General features: G+C 32.5%; 1 protein-coding gene across 1 annotated transcript in view; it reads left to right on the plus strand.

Annotated features, from left to right (window-relative positions):
• Positions 1 to 21,162, plus strand: part of Rtkn2 (rhotekin 2) — a 75,457-nt gene that overhangs the window by 35,327 nt on the left and 18,968 nt on the right. The window contains exons 5-9 of the mRNA XM_005334309.4: positions 208 to 325; positions 2,883 to 3,080; positions 12,523 to 12,617; positions 16,093 to 16,199; positions 17,139 to 17,270. Coding sequence (XP_005334366.1) covers positions 208 to 325; positions 2,883 to 3,080; positions 12,523 to 12,617; positions 16,093 to 16,199; positions 17,139 to 17,270 — 650 coding nt within the window. The remainder of the gene's footprint in view (positions 1 to 207; positions 326 to 2,882; positions 3,081 to 12,522; positions 12,618 to 16,092; positions 16,200 to 17,138; positions 17,271 to 21,162) is intronic.

Raw genomic sequence — 21,162 nt, forward strand, 5'->3', positions numbered from 1 at the left:
GGTTTAAAGATATTTGTTAGTTGAATAAGGTATTACTGTATACTGACAGAATAGCTATTAAAACAGGTTAAAGGTTACAATATACAATGTATGAAAATTAGAATCTATTAACAAATATTTAAGCTGATACTTTTCATTTTCAAATGATTTTAAGACAATGTTAATATTTCTTGTATGTATTGCTGCTTAAAATGTTGTCTTCTATAGGATCACAGCGCTATGCCATTTTTTGTTTATTCAAAATGGGAGCTGAAGTTTTTGATACTGACATGGTGATTGTGGATAAAACAATCACAGATATATGTTTTGAAAATGTAACAATATTGTAAGTATCTTTAATCTTCAAAGAATGAAAGTATCTATGAAGATTTTTTTCTTTCTGGGTTTGTTTGTTTTCTTAAAGAATTTTAGTTTGGGAGCCTTTGGATGAAGGTCTATTTATTGGGTCATTGTAGTCTTACTTTATTCAAAATGAGGCCATTTTTCATATGCAAATTTATGATGTAAAATAAAATGGAAATCTTATAATGAATATTAGCAGTGAATATTTGACTCATTGGATATGATAAATTTTAAAACATTTTATAGTAAATATATTTCCATTATTGACTAAACTATGACTAGAATGGAATTTCACTTAGCATTGTTTGATATAGAATGAATTTGAACATAAAACAGACTCTTCTATCTCAATAAGAAATTTAATTACAGAAATACAAAAAACAGTAAAACAGATTCATTTATAAGATATTCCTGAAATATGAATCATAAGAAAAACCACTTTGGTAAATTTGGGGGTGTTCTTTTTCTTATGGTGCGCTTCTTTCATATACTCCCAAACAATAAAAAAAAAATGGGTGATCCTCAGGGCTGTTTTTATTGCCCCTGCTCTTTTACAGGCTCTTTTTATTGTGGTCATAATACAGAACCAGAAAGAACACCACAGGTAGCCATAGAAATAATTTTTAACCAACATAAGTTTTTCCTGCCCTCTTTCAAATTGGCCTAAATTAGTATGGGATTTGTGTTTCTTTCAGGCTTTCAAAGACTATCTTCATATATTAATGTTAATATCTACTGAACTATTAAGTAAAATCAATATACATGGTTTCTGCCATTTTTAGCTGTGGAGCTTCAGCTGAGAATTCAGAGGACTAGTTTTGCCACTCAGATCTAACATTAGAAAGACTACAGCAAACCATATTTTGTGGCTTCTGGTCCAGTGTCCCATAGTAATTGTATAGTGCAGAAAAATAAAATGTATTGTTCTGAGTTATTAGTAGTAATGCAGGTCTTTTTATAAGCTGTATTAAACCAAAGGAATTTATTTAGGGTCCCTCTCCTCTCAAACAACCCCTAATACTTAAGATAATTGAGGCTAAATGTTTTCCCTAGTTATCTAAATATATTTATTTCCATTATCAACTATTGTTAAGAAATTTTTTTTCTGAAAAAATTATCCTGTTAATGGGACTCTTTTCTTCACATCACTTTGCTATTGTTTATTTTTACCACAAAGCCAAAAATCAGACTGTTTTTCAAAGGTTCAAGAACAATACGAATTACTTGGGAAGAAAACACATGATTTATAATTTTTTTAAAATTCTGTAAATATTTAAAATTGTTCTAAAAATAACTGCTGACAAATGTTCTAAATGTTTAAAAATGTGCTTTTTGTTATGATTATTGTTTTTAATAAGTATTCAATATTTATGAAGCTCTGGTTTTCCTCTAAATATTGACATTTGTTAGTCATTACCAGGAATACTGTATGTTTAGAAGCTGCCAAATAATAAACTATAAAAATATCTGGAAGTTGTTTCTTGGATTTATCCAAACTATAGATTGGCCATTTAAAAAGTTCATGTTGCATTTCTAAAATCTTTGAGACCGTTAGACCTTCTGTCTGCAGGCAACATCTGTTGCTGACAGACCTCTTTTGCAGTCTTAAGTTATTTTATTGTTAGTAACACCACCACAATATTTTATGCTAAAGGTAGTTCATTGTGTCTGAAAATAGGCAAAGCCAATCTTAGTATTTGCTCAAATTGCAGAATTTCTTCATATGAGTTTAATAAATGTGTATTGAGTACCTTCTAGTTCCAGGCACAAGGCTGGGTTAAGAATACAAAGATAACCAAGACAGCACATCCCAAGGAATTTATGCCTGAACGTGTTATCATTTCTGTTAGCTTTGTGACATTTTTCTCTCCTATATAACCAAAAAGTGAAATGTTGTTTATAGTTATTAGGTCACAGAAATGGGGATGGGATACCCAGTGGTAAGGGGACTAAGTGACTATGAAGAAGAAATGAAAACTAAATGTTCAAATTCAATTTTAGAATATCGCCATCACCCTGAACATTACCTTAAACCTGTGTGTAGTCAATCCCCACTACCCTCTATTCCCAAGGCAACCACTGATCTTTCTGTGTTTATAATTTTACCTTCTGGACATTTTATATAAATGGAGTCATAATTTTTTTTAAAAAAAAAGAAACTAAAGGTTCAGCAGATTTTGTTTGGGGGGAACAATTATATCAAGAAGTTATACATGTAATTTAAATACCTTAAAAACAGTGGTATTAAAGGCCTGAAAAGGACAAATAGCATTGGAACAGAATGACCATAGCATTTTATTCTTTTAAAGTAATATGCCTTTATACATTTGTTTTACTGAGTTAAGTTTGTCTTACTTTAGAAGCTGATAGCTCTGAAAGTTGTAGTGACATGCTTAGATTATTTAGATACTAAATAAACAGGAAGATTCTGTCTCATTACATTGTAAATGCTGATTTTGAATGTTATGGAAACATCAAAGGACGTTGTAATTTTATTTTCTACTGAATTAAATTTCTAATATGAATGCCTTTGTTTATAGTAATGAAGCAGGACCAGACTTTCAGATAAAGGTGGAAATGTATAGTTGCTGTACAGAAGAATCTCCCATAACCAATACACCAAAAAAGCTAGCTAAGAAACTTAAGACATCTATAAGTAAAGCTACAGGAAAGAAAATAAATTCAGTGCTTCAGGAAGAGAATCATGAAACATGTTTGTTCTTCAATTCTACTACTGTGTAAGTTTTCTAATACAGTTTTTATGGTAACATAATATACGTTTGTGATATTTCAAAGTATAATATATGGAGTATGTGTTTATGTTTTGAATGGAAAAGCATCCTGAAGCAGAAACAAAACTTAGTTGTCTGACATTTACCCAGCTGAGTTAAGTGTAGTATTTTCCTTTGAAGGTAGGAAGTCATTGACACAGTATTTTAGTAGTTTGGAATTCCAATATCTACCAGAAAGATGAAATGTTTTTCTTGAGAAGGGATTGTGTGTCTGTTCATTTTTGCTACATTTAAGTCTCCTAGTTGGATTTCTGTATGTATAGTATGATTTATTCTCATAGACCTTAAATTTTTTTAATCACATTTTAATAAACTTACATTATCACTATTACATCAAATGAAATAAAAATATCTTTAATATAACTAATATCTAGCCTATATTCAAATTGTACCATTCTTAAAATGCCCTCTTGTGATTTGTTTGTTCAAATCGGAATCCAAACAGATTGCTGGGTGAGGTGGTGCATGCTTGTAATTCCAGTGGCTTGGGAGGCCTAAGAAGGAGGATTGCAGGTTCAAAGCTAGCCTCAGCTGCTTAGGGAGGCAGTCAGCAACTTAATGTGACCCTATCTCAAAATGAAAAATACTGGGGATGTGGCTCAGTAGTTAAGTGACCCTAGTACCAAAAAAAAAAAAAAAAAGAGCATCCAAACAAGTCTATATTATTACATTAAAAATATAAATATTGCAATTCTCTCTTTTTTGCTAGTCATTATTTTTTGAAGAAACCAGGTCTTGTAGGATTTTCTGTAGTTTGAATCTATCTGATTGTACCTTTATGATCTTTTTAAAACATTTTTTTTCTGGCCCCTGTACTTTCTATAACCTGGTAGTTAGATCTGCAGCACTGATTAGATTCAAATTCTTTCAGGGTAATGATTCTTCATATCATTAGGTATATTTCCTACTGTCTCCCAATCCTTGTTCCACTTGCCACCCTGATCCATACATTATAAAGTTCCCTATCAGTCTTTTTTCTAATGCTTTTTACAGCTATTACTGATGACTCATTACTTCATTAGGGATTATAATTAGGTGACTTCCTAAATTTGTCCTGTACTTTTTTCCTAAACTGGCATTCTTGACTGTTCCCTTATAAATTCTCTGTATACAACTACAATAAAACTTTTAGAGGGAAAACTACTTGATTCTTAACATGTACCAAGTTTTAAAATAAGTTGATACCCTAGGAACCATGGAAGTAAATACTGTTGTTTTATTTGAACTCTGACTTTCTATTGTTTTGTGTTTCATTCTGTTATAGTTCTTCTTCTTCTCTTTGATGCCCAAACTGTTGCATCTTTGATCAGTGGGAAACCTTCAAGATGATTCCTGCATCCTTCTGATACTACTTAAACATTGATAGCTTCTTCTCTTCCTGCCATCATAAAAATGTTCACTGTTTGTCTTCTGTTTCTCTATACAGACTTGGAATCACCATTTCTCCATGGAGCATTGATTTCTTTCAGATACCTTCTTCAAACATTGTGTTTGGGTTTTTTCCTCAAATAGTTTTATATTTATGTTTTATTGGGAAACCATTGATTAGGCATTTCTAGAATTTCTTTACATGTCTAATATAATCGACTCTTCAGCATGTCTGCAGTTTTACTGTAATAACAAAGAATGAAGTATTTTAGGTATAGATCCTGGAAGCATCAGTCATCCAAATGTAATTAAATAACTCATGTCAGATGTATTACATGTGAAATGTGTGTTGGCACTCTAGCATAATGACTTTCCATCAATTTTGATTGAGGCTTATGCTAACATATATTTTATATCTTAACTGAATGCAATTATATAAACAGATAGATTTCATGAGGCAAAACTTGACCTTTATTATTTATAATATAATTATTAGATATCTGTTCTATTTTAGTTGTTTTTTGGGTTTTTTTTTTTAGTTTTTTTAAGGTATCTGGATCATTCAGTTGATTTTATTATTCATGAATAGGGCTCATTCAACAGTCAAAAAAACAATCAAAGAAAATGTGAGTCTTTCCAATAAAAATCTCACTTCAAAGGGGTCAGAGGACCTTTAATTTTCATCCTTTAGATCTAAGACTATCTCAAAAACTATTCTACATTAAGATTGTGTCAAGGATTTGCTGGAAAGTACTTTAACTCAACCAAAAGGTAATGGAACTATTTTTTTTTTTTGATGATTAAATAATTCTATGTTCAGGTTGAAACATAGGTTTTAGAACTGAAAGAGACCTTAGAGATAATTACTTAGTTCAATAGTCTAAAAAATGTTTAAGCAGCAGAATTTCTCATTTAAGAAATAGCAGGACCAGTAGTGTCTCTTATTCAGCTATACTATATCTTGGGCATATTACGTTTCTCTCTGGGTCTCAGTTTGCTTAAATGAAAGTTAAAGATGCTTAGATAGAGCCATTTCTCTTTTAAAAAGTTTCTTAGGGACATTCCCAGGGTTAATACAACCTTCAAAGAATGCAAAATAACAAATGGAGTCTTCAAACAATTAAAAACTTCGTTGTTGGACAGCGAATACTCAATTTCTTATTCTGTCACTTATTACTTATCATTTATTACTTGACCCAGTGCAAATTAATATACTCTGTTTTTTTAATCCTCTGTAAAATGAGAATAATAATAATAACACCAATATCATCTCACTCCATAAGATTGTTGAGGTTCAGAAAGATAATTTGTGGACATGATCGAATAAGCATTTAATAAATGTAGCTCTTGCCATTATTGTTACTCTTTTTACTGTTGTTTAACCAGCGTTTTCTAAGCCCTCTCTTAAATGTGTGCTGAAACTTGACATAGAATTATAAAATGTAGAGACTTTTTTAAAATTTAAAGTCATGTTAATAATTTCCTAGCTAAATATTTTCTAAATTATATTAGAAACTATATTTAGCTAAGTATATTCTAAATTATATTAGAACCTATATTTAACATGTATTTCTCTTTGAAGCCTCGAGGTAGTTGGAGGAATAACATTATTTTGTCTTAAATTCTTTTTCATAGGGATAGGCATGCATTTCTGTAAGTGTTCACTCTGCTAGTCACATTTGTCATTCTACTTGGTTTGTCCCAGAATTCAAATGCTAATTTTCTTTATGAACATTTCTCATGCAACTTTGCCATTTGCTTATTTTGTCCCATTATAGTTGGTCAAAAGATACAATAATATCTTGTATAACACTTCATCATATTATGTGCTCCTAATACCAGCATTCTCTTCACTTCTGGTCAATCCAGAGTATACTAGGTTATACAAGGACTATTTTTTTTTAAGAGCTTGGTCAGCCAACATTTTATTTCATAAGCCAACATCTTAATGTTCTTTTTTTTTAATTAGCTACACATGACAGTACAATGATCTTGACAATTCATACATTTGAATCAAATGGGGTATAATTTCTCATTTTTCTGATTGTACAGGTTGCAGAATCACATTGGTCATACAGTCACCTATATACATACCTACAGCAATAATAATGTCTATTTTATTCTGCTGCCCTTTCTATCCCCCTTTCCCTCCCCTCCCCTATTTTTACCTGGTACTTCCTTAAACTGTCCACTTTAGCACCGTGACAGGAGTTTTGAGAATAACATTAGTAATCAAAATGCATAAAATGATTAATTTTTTTGCTCTAGAGGTGTGATCTAGTTCACTCTGAAGACTTCTGTAGATTCTAGTTTTAAACCAAAATGAACACATATGTAACAATGTATATCTTTCCTGGTAATATGACATGTGACCAAATATAGCTATTTTTCCTTATAAAAGGGCATTATTTCAGACTACAGTTTAAAATAGTTGTTTTTCACATCACCACCCTCATGTTATAATTGTTGGTCTATTCAATTAAAAATGTAGCTGATTAAACTTTTGGGAACTCAATATTAGGGTTGGCTAAAAGGAATGAGTGTAATGTTTTAGAAAGAAAATGTTATCCTGACAAGAATGTTTTAAAAGTGAAGTCATTGTTGGTTTTGGAAGCAATGGCATTGTAATTAGTCATGGTTTAAAAATGAAGTAACTTGAAATATCATCATAAAGTATTGTTGGATCTGAAAGAAGACAGTGAACATTTTTGGTAATTTTTAGTATGCTCCCTAATGTGATTCATTTATTCATTTTATTTGTGGAATTTAGCTTACTGAAATTCCTTTAATTCAACTTTGCTATTTCCTCTAATAGCTGAATTATCTATTTCATGTTCCTTTAACTATTTAGTACATTATTCTCACTGAATAAACATATACCTTTTAAAATATAATTTTGTGAAAACTGGTAAAATCAAGTGTGATATTTTACTGTACAAAAATTTGTATTAAAATATTTAAAAATAAGGCACAATATTACATTTTAAATTACACTGGAGTTACAAAGCAATTATCCTAATCCTTGTCTAGATATATAGATTATTTATGTTTTAGGAGCAAGATTATTAAATATTTGAGGTTGTGAAAGATAATGCAGTTTTTAAATATGAGTAAAGACTTATTTACTTCTGCATATAATTGTTTGTTTAATCATTTAGAAATGATTATTCTGCAATTATGTCAGGTGGTACATTGTATTCAGAGGTTAACTCGAGGCTCTTACACTCAAAATTCTTGGAGTAAAATGTCACTATGTACTATATATTTAGTTTAGTTTTGTTTTTTGTTTGTTTGTTTTTGGTGGTGTTGGGCATCACACCCTGGGCCTTGTGCATGCTATACAAGTACTGTACCACTGAGTCGCATCAACAGCCCTTGTATTTGTTTTAATTGAAAAGGTTTCTTAATTTTAAACGATTAATGAAGCATGAAAGTAGTATGGTATAGTAGGGCCTTCTTGTTAGCTACAGGCAAGTTAGTTAAATTCTCTGAAATTCATTTTTTCCATTTGAAAATATAGGCTGAAATATCTGCCCTACCTACCCAAGGTAATTGTTTTGAATATTAAAAAAGATATTAATTGTGAAAGTGCCTTAAATTTAATATATGTAGATGTAGTATTATAGTACTTTGCATGTAATTGATTCTTAGGGATGGTTTTAATTGTAGTATCATTTAACCACATTAGTTATTTTATTAGAAAAGTTATATAAATTTGAGAAATAGAATCAAGAAGAGAAAAAATGTTTCTTATATTCAACCACTGTAAATTAAAACCTTCTGAAATTTTGAGGTGGTATTTTTCTCCCAGGTTTTTAAATGCCTAGCTTTGGGAGATATTTAGACATTACTAATTATACTGTTTTCTCCAAAGTTATTCTAGAGTCTTTAATCATTTTAACAGCCATATTATCTGTTTGTTGGTTATATCCTAATTTTACCATTCTTAGGAGGATGTCAATAACTTTTTTGTATTCTTCTTTTCACATGTAGCATTCATGGGAAATAGAGGTTAATGTCTTACATATTTATGTTAAAGTAGTTGAGGAAGAAAATTCCCAGTCACAATCATCACTTAAGGCCTGAAAAACAATTTAAACATGTAATTTGGTCATTACATAACTTTAGCCTATTCTGCCACACAAATTGCTCCCTAAACATGCCACTTCTACAGTGTTCCAAGTTCAGGTGCACAGTTTATAAGTTTTCTTCCAGTGCACACTAATAGCAATATTTTGTATTCCACTGTGTATTGAAATTACTATTCTTAAAATGAAGACTACTCAAGTGTTTTTGGTGATCAGTGAGAATAAATTACAGTGTCACTCTTAAAATTTCTTTGTATACTTGTAGACACCCTGTTTAGTAACTTGATCTCTTAGTTTCATGACCTTCTTGCCTCCATTGATCCTGTCCTTTTCAGCATCTATCCCATGATTGTTTCCTTGGTCTTGTCATTACTAATAATTACATGCTCTCTAAAATCTTTATAGTAGGTTTTTCAGTCTTTACCACATCTTCCAGGTTCTTTCATTCAGTATTCTTGCTCCAGCTTAGTTTAGACTTCAAGATTTACTATTTTATTCTTTCCCAGCATATCTTTCCTTTTGTCATGCGTACCTCAGAAGGACTTCAACCTTGGTTACATTCTCCTTAGCATCTTTGCAGTGTACCTACACTTATGAGGTATAAATGAAGAAGCTGGAGAAAAACAGTTCATTCTGCTTTGTTCATTCTAGATAGATGGTTCTCGGTATATGACTGAACAGTTCTACTAGGTTTTCATATCTCCCACTTTACCTCTTTTTATGTTATTTCACATAATTTCTGTCTTTGCTAACTTTAGGTATCCCCTTTTTATGCCTCATTCACACTTGATGACTTTGTTTCATATATCAGGGATATTTCTGAAGTAATCAGAAAACAACTCAGATTTCCTCCATCCACCTGCATCTGTGTCTGTTTTGTTTCCTTCCTTGTGAACTGCCTTTGTATCTAGGCCCATCTGCTTGTGAACTAGATTCCATCCTCTCCCTTAGTCAGAGCTGGCTCCCCCTTCTCCTATATTATTAGCTTTTCTTCTACTGCATCATTCCCCCACACATAAACACCTCCCCTTCCATAGCTGTCCTTTATAGGAAAGAGCTTTTTATATTTCTGTCTCCACTTCCTCTCTTCCCATTCTCTTTCAGACTGTTTCAATGATTTCCATTGTGATACTTTCATCCTATCTTGCAGAAATTGCTACTCCTTGTCAAGGTCAACAGTTATCTATATGTGACCACATCTGATGATCAATTATTGGTGTTCTTCCTAGACCTTCAGACTAATAACAAAATTCATCATTATCCATAAAATAGCTTTTTCTTCACCTTCTAGGATACTGATTTCTTGGTTTTTTTCTTCTACCATGGTGACTGTTCCTTTTCTCTCACCTGTTCCTTTTCTCTCGCCTCTTGCTTTTCGGCTTAATCTGAAATGATGGAGTATTTGGCCATTGGACTTCACAGGACTCTATAACTTTGATTAAATTTCATAGACATACTGGTAATTCCCAAATTTATATATCCAGTACTTTTTCCTCCACTGTCACCAGGCTGTACCCTACCTGTCTACCCAATAATAAATCTAGACTTTTGAAGCAATTGAACTTGCTTGTCCAAAATTAAATTCTTACTTTCCATATCTGTTCCTCTCTTTCTTCCTCATTCTAGTAAATAACTGTTTTAGCCTTCCATCCTGTGACAAAATGCCTGAGAAATGTGTCTGTAAGGCAGAAAAGTTTATTTTGGCTCACAGTTTTAGAGGATTCAATTGATGGTGGATTGTGGTGAGGCAGAACATCGTGGAAGGTATGGCAACGAAAAGCTGCTCACTTCATGGTGGCTAGGAAGCAGAAAGAAAGAGAAAAAGTAGCCAGGGACAAGATAGACCTTCCTAGGTCACAACCACCAGTAGCCTACTGCTCTAACTAGGCCCTACCTCCTACAGTTTCTACCACCTCCCAGTAGGCCATTCACAGGTGAACCCATCAATTGGATAATCCATTGATGTAGGTAGAACCCTCATGATCCAGTCACTTCACACAAGCCCACCTCCAAATATTGCTGCATTGGGTACTAAGTCTTCCATGAGCCTTTAGGGGACATTCCAGATCCAAACCACAACAACAACAGTTCCACTTTTCTAATTGCTTGGACTTAGACTCAGAAATATTCTTGATTCTTTTCCTTTCTTCCACAATTAATGTTTCCATTGAGTCAACATTTAGAATTTATCAAGAACATTTTACCACTTTCTACCACTGTATCACTACCATCCAATTCTAGCCTTGCCTGGCCAGTTGGAGGAGCTTTCTAGTTGAAGTCTTTGTTTTCACTTTTGGCCCCTGTAGTCTGTTCTCAACACAGAAGTCAGAGCCATCGTTTAATTATGGTACAAAGCAGACCATAACACATTCTTCTGATGAAAACTCACCATTTGGTTTATATCTCACACAGAATAAAATCCATAAAACTCATGTGATTATGAATATATAGGTTTTTATATAACAGCTCTTCCATTGTAATTGCTGGTCTTAATTACACTAATTCTTTCTCCACAGTTTCATCTAATAATTCCTCAACTTTGAGAGACTCATTGTATAGACAGTAGACAAAAATAAAAGCTATTTTTGAATAGCTCTGTAGAGCCTTGAAAGTGGCCCACATTAAGTGTGAGACTAATATCTCTCTTAGTTCTAGCAGTAGTGGAGATTTGTTGATACTTAGTGAACTTTCCAGGAGTCTACAATGTAAGTCTGACATTATACTGATTGTTAAATGTGACTTGAAATTTACTCATGCATTGTTTTGTTTAAAATGTCAAGTTGAGATTTGGAGACAGAAACATAAATTTTCCTATATATATTTTGACCTAAAACATTGTGTATTGAGAGATATTTCTAGTCTTTAGTGATGATTGTACATTAAAAACCAAGAGACATTCTCCCCGTGGGGAACATTCTATGGGCTGGGTCTTTGTTTATTTAAAAAAAATACATACATTGTGTGGCTATTAATTTTATGCTTATTTTGTTATAAAGATTTCATTAAAGATTTAGTAAGAGACAAAGGAGGTTTATGAAATGTATCACCTGGCACAATTAATAAATATTCCCATCAGACATCGGTCTCTTAAAGTTTATCCACATTTTTTTCTTTGTTTTTCTTCTCTTTTAATATACTCTTTCATGTTTGGGTATTTTACTGTTTTAGTCAATAAAAACCAAGAAAAGTCACAAATGAATTTAAATTAGTACAGAAAATAAAGTTGTTATTAAAAAAATTATCTTCTTATCACCACAGAATGCCAGGATATGAAATTTGTCACCAAAATTCCTAGATGTTTTGGCAAGAATGCTCTTTTAGCTTAAGTAGCATAGAAGTGGCTATATAGTGATAAAAATTGAATTAGTAATAAAGTCATCTATTCTTCCATACTATAGATAGGAATTCCAAATCTTTGAAGTCATGTTTGAACTAGAAGGAGATTCATTTTGTAAAAGATAAAACAAAGCTGGGCATTAGTTAAAGGGGTAAGTACAGATTTTAATCAGGATATGCTATTGCAATTGAGAGAAAGAATTCAGCAAGAATTGTGCCCCACTTTAATTTGTGTAGAAGTGACCAGGCATTATAAAATGGAGAATGAGGAAACAGGGAGAGAGTTAGAGTCAGTAATATGCAAAGGTTCCAGTTTCTCTGCATCCTAGCCAACATTCCTTACTTTCTGCATCTGTTGTTGTGTTTACTAATTGCCATCATAATGGGTATGATGTGATGTCTTATTGTAGTTTGATTTGTATTCAAAGGACTGTTGATGTTGAATATGGCTTTTTGGTGTTTTCCTCTTTGGAGAAATGTCTGTTTAAGTCCTTTGCCCATTTTTAAAATCAGGTTGTTATTTTGTTAATTTATAAGTATATTACATAATAGAGAACATAAAATTACTTATAATATGTCTTCTTTCTCACCACTAGTGGTGCAAAGTATAATTTGCTAGCTCATACCACCCTAACCTTGGAAAGTGCTGATGATAGCTTCAAGACTCACAATCTATCTATTAATGGAAATGGTGAGTACATTATATATTTTTATTTACTACATATAGTATGTCAATATATATGTGGTGACATTGATTATTTCTAATTTTAATGTTTTGATTTGGATGTTGGCTTAAGTAATATGGGCATGAGTGATTCTCTAGGTTCTTTTAAATGTATCTATCCCTTTCCCAAATAGGAAGTGTTTTTCTTTCTTTATGCTGAGATTTGCTTTTAAGACTTAGTGAGAGGTTGTCTGAGTCCTTATCTTTGACTTGAAGTTGATGACTTCACTACTTTTTTAGCTGAAATTTAAAGACCTGTCTCATATTTAGGTTTGAAATCAAGCCAAACTCCACTTTATTTTTGGTTTCCTTTATTGATTATTGAGAATTATTTTTCACCTCTGTGAAAGTATCGTTTTATTTATTAATCTCTTTGCCTTTGTTTATCCGAAGTTTCACTGTGATATAATTAAGAGTAAAGCTTATTTTATTTACTCTGCTTCAGGCTCCTTTAGCTGTGGGTGTGGTTTGGCAGTGAGATTGCCCTAGTTATGAAATTAGGAAAAGCATCTATTATGTGCCAGGCATATAATAAATGTCATGTATGCATTATCTTATTTTCATATCAAACCCCCTACTTAAGGTAAGTGGTATTTTTTAAATGAGAAATTAATACTTAGACATATAAATGGCTAGCCTTGGATGCCATATTTCTTGTCAGAAGTATGGAAGAGCTGTGGCTCTATACTGTCTTCCACAGGGGTTCCCAACTCTGAGAAACCCAGGTTAGAAGTAATAGGTGACTGCAGAGTTTGTGCAAGCAGGCTGTGGAATTCTATATTCACTTTTCAGGAAATGCAGGCAGGAAGTAATTATTTTCCTTTACATCACATAAAATCTCAACTTATTTACAGAGAAACACATTATTACATATGGTATTTGGTTATATTTATATTATTGATTGCACTAAGTTTACATTCTGGTCTGAAAATCAAATCATTTGTTATTCTGTTTCTTTAGGAAGTATATTCTAACTTAAAAACAACTGGCTTATAGGTATTTAGAGCATAATTCATTCATAAATCTGTGATTCCCTATATAAAAAATTTCTGATATACTATTCAGATACATGCCTTTATGGAATTCTTATTGCATTTCCTGCCTATGTTAAGAAAATGTGACTCATTTATTTATTTGTGTCTGCATGTTTGAATCATCCATGTATTATGTTTATACATTTATTTCTCCCAGGTCAAGCCCTTTATTTCTAAAAGTTAGCAGCTTTAACAAGGTATTAATTTAAAAAGATTTGAATAGTCCCAGAAAATTTGTTGTGTGCTATTCCATAGTAGAATGTTGGGTAGGTAAGTTATTGAAAACTTTTTTTGTTTTACTTTCTGTTCAATGTTATGGCTGTTCTTTTTCCTTTAACCAAATAAAACATCTTGGCTACCCTGCATCTATGTATTAAATAACTCTATATTTACCAAAACCATTTTTTTCAGAGTTACTAAGACTTTTTATGTAAATAATAATTATAGCTAATGGTAGCCATTTTATAGGTACTGCCCATAAGAGTGCAGTGAAAACTTCAAAAGTCATTTATGTGTGGATCAGTGTGCACTAAGAGCCATGGGTAGTCCACTAACAGTTGGATTTTTATTTGTACCTGATGCACAGAAAAAATTATTCAATACTTTCCTTCTATACAAAGGATATATACTTGCTTACACACTAAAATACACTATAGCAAATTGCTTACATGATGCTGAATTACCCCTGAGAATGTTAATAGGTTAACAACTATCATCTCATTCCACTACATCACCACAACTACCAACTCAGAAAACTAAAACATTACTACCATCTAATTATTCTCAAGTTTTGCTTGTTGTTCCAATAGTGTTCTTTATACTAAAAAAAAAAAAAAAGTGCAGAATTACACATTAAATTTAATTATCATACTTCTTTAGTTTCTTTCAGTCTGGACCACTTCCTAAGTCTTTTGCTGACTTTTATGACTTCGATATTTTTCAGTATTATAGTTGGTTATTTTGTAAAAGTTTCTCATTTTAGGTTTATATGGATTAAGATTCAGAATATGTATCTTTAACAATGATGTTTTGCTCTTGTTGTATCCTATCAAGTGGCATGTAATTTTGATTCATCCCAGTACACTTGGTTAAAGTGGCATCTGTTAAGTTTGTCTACTGTAAAGTTACTCTTTTGCTCTGTATTTTCAAATTAATACATATTTTGTGGTGGGAGTAGGTGCTTTGAAACTACGTAAGTATACATTTCTTATAAGACTTCTACTTTTTGGATTCATGTTTTTCTGTTTTACCCAATGTACCATTACCCATTGATGTCACTGTTTTTTTTAAGTGTCAAATTGTTCCAGATTGGGAGAGTGGGAGCCCATATTTAGTATGGTGTTCATCTTTTTGATATCTTTCTTTGAGCACTTTCCTGCTCAGTGACATACCTAAATATTCCAGCTTCTCATGTATTTCCCCTGGCCCATCCCTGGAGTCAGCCTTGTTCTTAAGGAACACTGATTGCCCTTCTTCTTGGAGGTCGGGTTCTGACAACACTAGCCTATTCACACCATGTGTGGATGGCTCCTTCACTGCTTTCAGTCTCTGATTCCCGTGAGTGGGATGCCCACCAAAAGTGGTCACTGTTATTCTGCTTGTGTTCTGACGCTTCACATCAGGTGGTCACTCCATAAGGAGGCCCTCCTCACTCTGCTGAGGCTCTTACTCCCCGCATCACACCACCCCTTATGGCTCTAGTACCCACCTCTGTCTGCCCTCCTCACTCTCCCTACTCCAGACAGATTCCCCAGTGTAGGCTGTGCCTGGATGTGAACATCCTTTCAGCCCATTCAAGTTCTGTTGCCTCATGCTGGCAGCCCTCCTGCTTATCCTCATTCTGTCTGGCTCCCATACCCAGCTCAAGGACAGCATAGCTCCTTCCTCAATCCCTGCACAGATGATCTTGGGGGGCTGTACCTAATGGATTATGACTTAATTGTTCAATAAGGGAAGATGGAAGAAAGTTATTGGCTGAAATAATGTTTCATTCAGAGGATCCTCTTGCTAGTTATCATAATGAGCAATAAGTGGAATTTGACCAACAAATCATTAGAATGTTTTTATATTAAAAGAGATTACTTCTAGTCTCTGAATAATCCCTATTGAATAATTACTTTTAAGATCAAATAAAATTAAGAGGCTAAAAGATCCATGATTATTCCAGGTGATCACATACTCTAAACTATCAGTTTAATATTATCCTATCCTCTCTACTTGCTTATATTTGATCGTCATTAAATATAATACTGGTACATGAGTAGGTAAAAACCTTTATATGAAACTAATTTAAAAATATGTTCATGTATAATGAAAAACCTATAAAAAGAAATACCAAAATGTGTAATGACCTCAAATAAGCATATATTTATAACTTGAGTTTTTTTTTTTCTTTCTCCTTTGAATAGAGGAGTCTTCATTTTGGCTTCCCTTATATGGCAACATGTGCTGCCGATTAGTTGCCCAGCCAGCTTGTATGGCTGAGGATGCATGTGCAGGATTTCTTAATCAGCAGGTTAGAGGACTTTAAATATCCTACAACAATTGTAGCTTTAGTTGAAATCTTAATATACAGACAGCTGTTTGACCTACTAATATTGAGAAGTCTTTTTTTAAATGTTTGTTTTCTAAATGTTGTTAAACATAGACTGTGGGAAGTGCTGGGGTGAGAAGGATGGCAAGGGCAGGGGTCTGATGCTGTTTTGATGGCTCTGGAGCTACTCCTCCCTGCTCCTCTGCTTCATGACCCTGCAGTAAGTAGCAGGTAATCGGCAACAGAGGACTCCTTGTGGAAACTGATGATGGCTGTGCAACATCGCTCACAAAAAGGCCCTTCTGGCAAGCAGCTTCTGGCACAGTTTAGGCCTCTGGGCTTCCAAAGCTGCCTCTTTGCCACCTACTCCTGATTTATTTATAGCCATAGTTATTTATATTCAGTAAATAATTAATTGTGGGCTTCAATGAATCAATAGCTTTTTCTAAAAGATTCCATTAGGGGGAAAGAAAATTTGCATTCTTACCAGGTAGTCAACATTTTCTAATGTTCTGAGAACAGTAAGGGAAAATTATATTTTCAACATTGAGAGTTATTTTTATAATTTTCCTGAGTCATTTGATGAATTGCTGTGAGAATCTAAGCACTAATTTTAATAGACTAGCTTTCCTAAAACATTGATTTATGATTTTATGTGTGTAAAAGTTATATGGTAATAATTACTTTCATTTTGCTTTAATGCTTTTCAGAATTCCAGACATTTCTTCTCTGACATTAACTTTCTTTCAGATTTGAGGCAGTTGAACTTATTGTAAAGCAAATTAGAAGGTTATTTCATCACATTTTAAAAGGTCTAAAAAGTGAATATAAGTTTAATTATTTAGGTGTTGTATTGAGTTTAGAAGGAAGGTGATAATGATCTATAGTTGATTGTTTCTTGATTTTTTTTTCTTTTTCCAGCAAATGGTGGAAGGTCTGATTAGTTGGAGGAGGTTGTATTGTGTTTTGAGAGGAGGTAAACTGTATTGTTTTTATAGTCCGGAAGAAATTGAAGCTAAAATGGAACCAACTTTGGTAGTGCCCATTCATAAGGTAAAGGAAATGCTATTTTGAAAATAAAATGTTTTATGAAGTTTGTTCTTGTTTATATACTTCATTCACATTGTTGCCATCCTATAAAGAAAGGATTCCTAAAAACAGATTAGTTCATAAAGGTAATTTAATATTTACTCTGTTCTTATTTCTTTGCTTTAAAGAACTTATTCATTAAAGGAAATACTGTATATTTTTCTAAGAACACAGTAAGAGAAACCAATACTGGTAAATAAGTTTTAAGTTAAAGAATGTAACTCCACATTAACAAGATATTTACATTTTTCATGAATTTATTTAAGAGATTATGTAAACATAAAATGTTAGCTCATGTTACAATGATGCTCTTTGTAGTTAATATTCAAATCAACCCATAAAAAGATATGCCTGAGTATATCTCTTCTGATTTCTTTTGGAATCGTTGGGCAGTTGTCCAATCTTCTGTCAGGACAGGGAAGTCTAACTTTAGCAAAAGCGAAGCACTAAGCAACTCAGTGAGACCCTGTCTCTAAATAAAATACAAAATAGGGCTGGGGATGTGGTTCAGTGGTCGAGTGTCCCTGATTCAATCCCCAGTACCAAAACAAAACAAAATAAAACAAAAAAATATTGAAATTTAGTTATAATTTTTTTAAACTAAAATTATGTAGGAAAACTTTCCAAATAAAGCAGACTTAGTTTGTTTTTTCTCACTGTCTTAAATTTAGTTTCATGTTTTCAATTCTAGTATCTATGAGATAGTCTCTTTCTTCTCTTTTATAGTATTCCTACTCTAGAACACTTTAGTGGTATTTCTAGAGTAAAATACTGTATTTTCTGCCTGTTGGGTAGCACTTGTTTCTAGTTTTATTTTACTTGCCTTTTGAGTGATTTAACTGAAGTGAGTACATGATAAAATTTGAACTATCACATCTGTTACTATACATGTTCTACTTTAAACTTTTAAAGAAAAATGTAAAATCATATGTCCTTTTATAGAATAGTGTATTCCTGAAAACATGTCAGCACAGTCTTCTGGTCTATATGGACTTGTTTGATTCCATAACCTTTTCCAATAATGGAGTTTTTGTCTCGCTGTCCATCCTGCTTTTAGAAATTACACTGCTTTTTTTTTTCCTCTCCTAAAGGAACTCCTTTAGTAAGACTTTAAAAAAAAAAAAAAAGTTGTTTTATAGTGGGTTTTTTGTTATTGTTGTTTGACGTACTAGGTATTAAACTCAGAAGTGCTTTATCACTGAACTACATCCCCATTGGCTTATAATTTTTTTTATTTTGTTATTATTATTTTTAATTTTGAGACAGGGTTTCACTTCTCAATAAGTTGCTTAGGGCCTCCCTAAGTTGCTGAGGCTGACCTTGAGAACTTGCAATCCTCCCGCCTCAGCCTTGTCACTGAGATTATAGGCATGCACCACCAACTTTTTATAATATTGTGGGACCATCTAATTTAACTTTTGTTTATTAGAAGTATTAGTGTTCTTCCTAAATAATATAAATAAGTAATTAATCAATATTATCACAGTGAATTTATTTAGAAAAATTAGGTTTATAGAAATGTGATTTTAGTAATGAAAAGTTGATTTTTTTTTCATTACTTGCCACCTTTTATTTTATTTTAGTTTGTTCATATAGTGTTTCTCTTTAATCTCACTTTTCTATATCTTAGTCTTTTGGAAATTAAAACAAAATAATAAATACCTATATATCCTTCACCCAGATTCTTCAGCTGTTGTTAATATTTTTGTTACATGCTTTCTCTCTAGTTAATTTTCTCCTGAATCATTTGAAAATCAGGGTACACAGTATAACATGTCTCCCCTGAATATTTTGATATATTTCTCCTAAAGCACATTTTTTTCAGAACCAAAATATTATCATTCTAAAGAAATTTATTGTTGATACAATGTTATCTAATATGCAGAACAAATTGCCCCAGTTGTCCCCAAAATATTCTTTGTAACTTTTTTTTTGTTTGAACTAGAACCTCTGATCACCAAGTACTTTATTTCCTTTTATCTAAAAGTATGCTCTTCATGTTCTACCTTTGTTTGTTTTGATCTTTCATGACATTACCATTTTTTAAAAGTTCAGGCCAATTTTTCTCTTGTAATGTATGTGACTAATTGTTTCACTAGATTCAGGCTAAATATTTTTGGAAGAGTTCTACCATATGTAATTATGTCTAACTTGATTTGTACTAGATAACTAGATAGTAAAAATGCAATCTTACCAATTTTTTTTCTTCTTGTACTGTAGAGTATAAATAGTCATAAACCAAATTAAGATTTAATCTAAACAAATATTTTTTCATATTTTTTATCGATGCATTTTAATTACATGTAATAGTGGGATTCATTGTTCCGTATTTGTACATACACATGATATAACAATATAATTTGGTCAATATAATTCTCCAATATTTCCTCTCTGCTCCTCCCTCCGTCTGGTCTCTTTCCTGTGGTCCTCCTCTGCTTTTCTTGAGATTCTCCCCTCCCTACCTTTCTTTTCCTTTATCCTCTCTACTTTCCACATATAAAAACATAAGATCCTTGATTTTCTGAGTTTGGCTTATTCTATCTATCTTTGCAGAAAATGACACAGTTTCATTCTTCTTTATGACTGAAAACTCCATTATGTATAATGTACCACATTTTCTTTATCCCTTCATTTATTGAAAGACCTAGGCTGGTTCCGTAGTTTGGCTATTGTGAATTAGGTATGCAGGTATTGCTATAATATGCTGACTTTGGTTTCTCAGGATAAATCTTGAGTGGTTACTAGCTGGGATATATGGTGGTTCCATTCCTAGTCTTTTGACGAATTTTCATACTGATTTCCATAGTGGTTGTACTAGTTACATTCCTGCTAATGGTGTAAAAGTGTTCCTTTTCCCAATATCCACTCCAGCTTACATTTTAACTGGAGTGAAATAAAATCTCAGTGTAGTTTTCATTTGCATTTCCCTAATTGCTAAAGATGTTGAACATTTTTTTCATCTATTTGTTGGTCATTACTATTTTTTCTTTTGAAAAGTGTCTTTTTAGTTCATTAGTCCATTTATCAATTGGATTATTTGTTTTTCCAGTGTTAAGTTTTTTGAATTCTTTAATATTCTGGATATTAATTCTCTGTCAGAAGAGTAGCCAACAAAGAGTTTCTCCCATTCTGTAGGTCCTTTCTTCATATTCATAACTAAGCAGATAATGGTTTTAAAGTTATTTCCTTTATTTGAAGAAAGTCTCCACGGTATTCAATTCGCCATATCTCAGCCCTTTAAGGTAGACAAAGCAGGTATGTTATTTCTGTTTCACAAATGAAGAAACAGACATGGAAATCAGACAGAACTTGCCAAACTAGTAAGGAAAATTAGATGACTCACTCTTTTTCTAATGTGTAGGGGAAAATAAGATAAAAATTCATTGTCTGTTTTTTCTGTTTCCTCGTAGACATACTGTTAGACCATATTTAGAAGGTAAAATTAGACTTTCCTGTCTGTACACCCACTCTGAATCAGTTTTAAGTGTAAAAAGTATTTCTGAAATGAGCTTGAAGCCACAGTTGACCTATAGGTAATGGCTTAGCCATGTATTGTATCCTTACCATTTCAATTTAGGAAGAAATATATAATGAAACACCTCTGTGATTATAGCCAGAACATCTGTATTTCCTGTCTAATTATAATGATGCAGTTCCATGAAAGTGGTAACAGTGTTTACATGGCCTGAGCAAATTGACCTTTTTTAGTTGATTTATTTTTCCTAGTGGTAACAAAAGCTGATGGCCAGGTGACTGATGGTATTCTATAATCAGTGCCATTCTTATGATGACAGAAATCAGCATAGACATTCCAGTGCGTGTTCCACAACTGACCATTATGTACTCACAGAAAAAT

The sequence above is a fragment of the Ictidomys tridecemlineatus genome, chromosome 1, assembly GCF_052094955.1.
Source record: "Ictidomys tridecemlineatus isolate mIctTri1 chromosome 1, mIctTri1.hap1, whole genome shotgun sequence".
Taxonomy (NCBI): domain Eukaryota; kingdom Metazoa; phylum Chordata; class Mammalia; order Rodentia; family Sciuridae; genus Ictidomys; species Ictidomys tridecemlineatus.